Source organism: Brienomyrus brachyistius, chromosome 1, assembly GCF_023856365.1.
Source record: "Brienomyrus brachyistius isolate T26 chromosome 1, BBRACH_0.4, whole genome shotgun sequence".
Taxonomy (NCBI): Eukaryota; Metazoa; Chordata; class Actinopteri; order Osteoglossiformes; family Mormyridae; genus Brienomyrus; species Brienomyrus brachyistius.
In genome coordinates, this window is record NC_064533.1 from 672,240 (window position 1) to 678,473 (window position 6,234).

Here is a 6,234-nt window from a genome sequence, read left to right on the forward strand (position 1 = left end):
GCAAGGAAACCCCCCTCAAAAAATGCTGCTGGATGGATGGCTGACTCAACATTCAGACCCCAAGCTTTACTTTCACTCTGCATATGTGTCTGTATTTAAAAAGGTGGGAGATAAAACCACTCAAACAGACAAATAAACCTTTATTTGATTAAATCATTTTGTTTATCCATAGGACCCCACCTCCAAAGTCACTTACACATCTTACACTTGTACGTGGAGCTGGCTGTTAATTGCAGCCATACGCTTTAATAATGCAGCCCATCTCACTGGAGCCTCGTGCCATACCCACTCTGCAGCCTATCTCACTGCAGCCTCTGGCCTTACCCATTCTGCAGCCCGTCTCACCACAACCTCCTGCCATACCTACTCTGCAGCCCTGGTCACTGCAGCCTCTGGCCTTACCCACTCTGCAGCCCTGGTCACTGCAGCCTCTGGCCTTACCCACTCTGCAGCCCGTATCACTGCAGCCTCTGGCCTTACCCACTCGGCAACCCATCTCACTGCAGCCTCTGGCCTTACCCACTCTGCAGCCTATCTCACTGCAGCCTCTGGCCTTACCCATTATGCAGCCCGTCTCACCACAGCCTCCTGCCATACCTACTCTGCAGCCCGTGTCACTGCAGCCTCTGGCCTTACCCACTCTGCAGCCCGTCTCACCACAGCCTCCTGCCATACCTACTCTGCAGCCCTGGTCACTGCAGCCTCTGGCCTTACCCACTCTGCAGCCCATCTCACTGCAGCCTCTGGCCTTACCCACTCTGCAGCCCATCTCACTGCAGCCTCTGGCCTTACCCACTCTGCAGCCCATCTCACTGCAGCCTCTGGCCTTACCCACTCTGCAGCCTATCTCACTGCAGCCTCTGGCCTTACCCACTCTGCAGCCCGTCTCACCACAGCCTCCTGCCATACCTATTCTGCAGCCCGTGTCACTGCAGCCTCTGGCCTTATCCACTCTGCAGCCGTCTCACATTCTTCTGCCCTTTCCTTTCCTTCCTCTAAGCTTATGAAAAATGTGACCCTCTTATATCTTTAAGCCACAACCAGTTTTCACAGTGAGTCGATACGGATCCCTCGGCAAGCGAGGTCTCTGCACTGCTGCCTGGCTGAGTCTCTGCTCTTCGGTGGATTAAACATAAGTGACTATGAGGACAGAGACTCTGAGGAGCTGAAGCACAGGGCCATTCACTGTCACTCCCCTTTAAGAATTCTGTCCCTAAATAACTGAGCCACATTTTTACTGCAGTAATGTCACTGCACATGGCAGTAAGCGAAAAAAACTAGACCAGACAACATAGGTCTTCCAGAGACAACCTGTCAGAGAGCAAACAGGGCACATGCGTGGTGTAATTAAGCTCTCTTCAGTAGTGTCACTGGTTCCTTCCACTGCTCAGTGTCTCGGCGGAGTCACAGGAGCTTAATGTGCTGACTGACTGCAAGAAACTTCTACATGAAAAACACCAGGTGGCTTGAACTGGTTGAGCCAAGGTCATAGAGAGGTACTGGGGTGAGTTTTGGCAGCAAAAAGGCACAACCTTCAAGCCTCCAGAAGTATCACTGCACACAAAGCTTGCTTGGCATTTTTCACCTACTGCACTGGTTATGAATTATCAATACTGCGCATGTTCATTTTAGCGATAACAGCAGATCACATGCCATCAATCAAGATTGTTCCAGAAAGTCTGTGAACCGCATGCATTTGATGGTAGGGGAGAGTCAAGGTCAAGCAGACATTTTAGCGATCAGCCTAATGAGAAGAAATGAGAGTGAAAGACCAGATCAGGCTGGACCTAATAATGAAGAAACTGTTTAAGAGTTATTATGTTTAGGCTGCTGCTGTTGTACTGTTAGCTGGAGAAAAACAGTAACAATACTAGTGTTTTATGTTTTCTAATCATTTTAAATAAATTACAGTCCCACTGTAGTGGGAACCAAAAAGTGATTAAATCAATAAGTGATATCTTAAAGCAGCATTTTCCTCATGTTAATAACAAAAGGGGTTAAAAATCCGAAATAGAACTTATTAAATAAGTTTGAGCTGGCAGTATGGTGAAGGGCAATGGCATTATGGGCAAACAGACCCTCGGCACAAATGCGGTCTGTTGGCGAGCCCCAGCACGGCCCTCAGCTCTTCAACAGGCGCCCAGCACGGCCCTCAGCTCTGTAACAGGCGCCCAGCACGGCCCTCAGCTCTGTAACAGGCGCCCCAGCACGGCCCTCAGCTCTGTAACAGGCGCCCAGCACGGCCCTCAGCTCTGTAACAGGCGCCCAGCACGGCCCTCAGCTCTGTAACAGGCGCCCAGCACGGCCCTCAGCTCTGCAACAGGCGCACCAGCACGGCCCTCAGCTCTGCAACAGGCGCACCAGCACGGCCTTCAGCTCTGCAACAGGCGCCCCAGCACGGCCCTCAGCTCTGTAACAGGTGCCCAGCACGGCCCTCAGCTCTGTAACAGGCGCACCAGCACGGCCCTCAGCTCTGCAACAGGCGCACCAGCACGGCTCTCAGCTCTGCAACAGGCGCCCAGCACGGCTCTCAGCTCTGTAACAGGCGCACCAGCACGGCCCTCAGCTCTGCAACAGGCGCCCCAGCACGGCCCTCAGCTCTGTAACAGGCGCCCCAGCACGGCCCTCAGCTCTGCAACAGGCGCCCAGCACGGCCCTCAGCTCTGTAACAGGCGCCCAGCACGGCCCTTAGCTCTGCAACAGGCGCACCAGCACGGCCCTCAGCTCTGTAACAGGCGCCCAGCACGGCCCTCAGCTCTGCAACAGGCGCACCAGCACGGCCCTCAGCTCTGCAACAGGCGCACCAGCACGGCCCTCAGCTCTGCAACAGGCGCCCCAGCACGGCCCTCAGCTCTGCAACAGGCGCCCAGCACGGCCCTCAGCTCTGTAACAGGCGCACCAGCACGGCCCTCAGCTCTGCAACAGGCGCCCCAGCACGGCCCTCAGCTCTGTAACAGGGGCCCAGCACGGCCCTCAGCTCTGCAACAGGCGCCCAGCACGGCCCTCAGCTCTGTAACAGGCGCCCAGCACGGCCCTCAGCTCTGTAACAGGCGCCCAGCACGGCCCTCAGCTCTGTAACAGGTGCCCCAGCACGGTCCTCAGCTCTGTAACAGGCGCCCAGCACGGCCCTCAGCTCTGTAACAGGCGCCCAGCACGGCCCTCAGCTCTGCAACAGGCGCACCAGTACGGCCCTCAGCTCTGTAACAGGCGCCCCAGCACGGCCCTCAGCTCTGTAACAGGCGCACCAGCACGGCCCTCAGCTCTGTAACAGGCGCCCAGCACGGCCCTCAGCTCTGCAACAGGCGCACCAGCACGGCCCTCAGCTCTGCAACAGGCGCACCAGCACGGCCTTCAGCTCTACAACAGGCGCCCCAGCACGGCCCTCAGCTCTGTAACAGGTGCCCAGCACGGCCCTCAGCTCTGTAACAGGCGCACCAGCACGGCCCTCAGCTCTGCAACAGGCGCACCAGCACGGCTCTCAGCTCTGCAACAGGCGCCCAGCACGGCTCTCAGCTCTGTAACAGGCGCACCAGCACGGCCCTCAGCTCTGCAACAGGCGCCCCAGCACGGCCCTCAGCTCTGTAACAGGCGCCCAGCACGGCCCTCAGCTCTGCAACAGGCGCCCAGCACGGCCCTCAGCTCTGTAACAGGCGCCCAGCATGGCCCTCAGCTCTGTAACAGGTGCCCCAGCACGGCCCTCAGCTCTGTAACAGGTGCCCAGCACGGCCCTCAGCTCTGTAACAGGTGCCCAGCATGGCCCTCAGCTCTGTAACAGGCGCCCAGCACGGCCCTCAGCTCTGTAACAGGCGCCCAGCACGGCCCTCAGCTCTGTAACAGGCGCCCCAGCACGGCCCTCAGCTCTGCAACAGGCGCCCAGCACGGCCCTCAGCTCTGTAACAGGCGCCCAGCACGGCCCTTAGCTCTGCAACAGGCGCACCAGCACGGCCCTCAGCTCTGTAACAGGCGCCCAGCACGGCCCTCAGCTCTGCAACAGGCGCACCAGCACGGCCCTCAGCTCTGCAACAGGCGCACCAGCACGGCCCTCAGCTCTGCAACAGGCGCCCCAGCACGGCCCTCAGCTCTGTAACAGGCGCCCAGCACGGCCCTCAGCTCTGTAACAGGCGCACCAGCACGGCCGTCAGCTCTGCAACAGGCGCCCCAGCACGGCCCTCAGCTCTGTAACAGGCGCCCAGCACGGCCCTCAGCTCTGCAACAGGCGCCCAGCACGGCCCTCAGCTCTGTAACAGGCGCACCAGCACGGCCCTCAGCTCTGCAACAGGCGCACCAGCACGGCTCTCAGCTCTGCAACAGGCGCCCAGCACGGCTCTCAGCTCTGTAACAGGCGCACCAGCACGGCCCTCAGCTCTGCAACAGGCGCCCCAGCACGGCCCTCAGCTCTGTAACAGGCGCCCAGCACGGCCCTCAGCTCTGTAACAGGCGCCCAGCACGGCCCTCAGCTCTGTAACAGGCGCCCAGCATGGCCCTCAGCTCTGTAACAGGTGCCCCAGCACGGCCCTCAGCTCTGTAACAGGTGCCCAGCACGGCCCTCAGCTCTGTAACAGGTGCCCAGCATGGCCCTCAGCTCTGTAACAGGCGCCCAGCACGGCCCTCAGCTCTGTAACAGGCGCCCAGCACGGCCCTCAGCTCTGTAACAGGCGCCCCAGCACGGCCCTCAGCTCTGCAACAGGCGCCCAGCACGGCCCTCAGCTCTGCAACAGGCGCCCAGCACGGCCCTTAGCTCTGCAACAGGCGCACCAGCACGGCCCTCAGCTCTGTAACAGGCGCCCAGCACGGCCCTCAGCTCTGCAACAGGCGCACCAGCACGGCCCTCAGCTCTGCAACAGGCGCACCAGCACGGCCCTCAGCTCTGCAACAGGCGCCCCAGCACGGCCCTCAGCTCTGTAACAGGCGCCCAGCACGGCCCTCAGCTCTGTAACAGGCGCACCAGCACGGCCCTCAGCTCTGCAACAGGCGCCCCAGCACGGCCCTCAGCTCTGTAACAGGCGCCCAGCACGGCCCTCAGCTCTGCAACAGGCGCCCAGCACGGCCCTCAGCTCTGTAACAGGCGCCCAGCACGGCCCTCAGCTCTGTAACAGGCGCCCAGCACGGCCCTCAGCTCTGTAACAGGTGCCCCAGCACGGTCCTCAGCTCTGTAACAGGCGCCCAGCACGGCCCTCAGCTCTGTAACAGGCGCCCAGCACGGCCCTCAGCTCTGCAACAGGCGCACCAGTACGGCCCTCAGCTCTGTAACAGGCGCCCCAGCACGGCCCTCAGCTCTGTAACAGGCGCACCAGCACGGCCCTCAGCTCTGTAACAGGCGCACCAGCACGGCCCTCAGCTCTGCAACAGGCGCCCAGCACGGCCCTCAGCTCTGTAACAGGCGCCCCAGCACGGCCCTCAGCTCTGCAACAGGCGCCCAGCACGGCCCTCAGCTCTGCAACAGGCGCCCCAGCACGGCCCTCAGCTCTGTAACAGGCGCCCCAGCACGGCCCTCAGCGCTGCAACAGGCGCCCCAGCACGTCTCTCAGCTCTGTAACAGGCGCCCAGCACGGCCCTCAGCTCTGTAACAGGCGCCCAGCACGGCCCTCAGCTCTGTAACAGGTGCCCCAGCACGGCCCTCAGCTCTGTAATAGGCGCCCAGCACGGCCCTCAGCTCTGCAACAGGCGCCCCAGCACGGCCCTCAGCTCTGCAACAGGCGCCCAGCACGGCCCTCAGCTCTGTAACAGGCGCCCAGCACGGCCCTCAGCTCTGCAACAGGCACCCAGAACCATCGCTTTTCTCTCTCCTCTTTTGTTCATATCGCGCCCCCTTGGACATTTCTGCTGGATTGACTGTCAGCTATTTGATGACCCTTATTTTCAGGAAAATACCTGTTTTCTGTGAAGAATAATTGTCCTGTTAAATTGGACTACAACTGTGAAATAAGGGGTCAGTTTTCATTCATGGAAGTGTATTTTGGAGATTTCATATAGGTGCTTATGCTAAAAATGCCTCAGAGCAGGTCCCTCTACACGTACCCATAATGCACTGCCAGACTACAGATGCACACTGATGCCTGGAATTTGTGTCCAATCAAACTGAGCTTTTTAGGAGATGAGAATGGATGGGGGGGAGGGAGAGGGGCTTACAGGAGGATCCTTCCCCATGATGATGACAGAGGATACTACAGGAATCCTATAGTTTACAGAAGGCCTGTCTGGGCATTTCCCTTGTGTGAGTTTCACTGGTTAAAT

General features: G+C 59.6%; 1 protein-coding gene across 1 annotated transcript; it reads left to right on the forward strand.

Moving 5' to 3' along the window:
• The first annotated feature begins 251 nt into the window (after positions 1–251).
• On the forward strand, positions 252–4,087 carry LOC125744763 (nascent polypeptide-associated complex subunit alpha, muscle-specific form-like). The gene is made up of 4 exons (XM_049016968.1): positions 252–923; positions 2,293–3,012; positions 3,272–3,744; positions 3,838–4,087. The coding sequence occupies exons 1-4, from the start codon at positions 252–254 to the stop codon at positions 4,085–4,087; spliced, it is 2,115 nt and encodes a 704-aa protein (XP_048872925.1).
• Positions 4,088–6,234: the final 2,147 nt, after the last annotated feature.

Excerpts from the sequence above, each read along its gene's own strand:
- LOC125744763 (XM_049016968.1), top strand. The coding sequence starts at position 252 with ATGCAGCCCATCTCACTGGAGCCTCGTGCCATACCCACTCTGCAGCCT. Across the intron at positions 924-2,292 it reads CCATACCTATTCTGCAGCCC|GCGCCCAGCACGGCCCTCAG; the intron begins GTGTCACTGCAG and ends GCTCTGTAACAG. Across the intron at positions 3,013-3,271 it reads CCAGCACGGCCCTCAGCTCT|GCGCCCAGCACGGCCCTCAG; the intron begins GTAACAGGCGCC and ends GCTCTGTAACAG.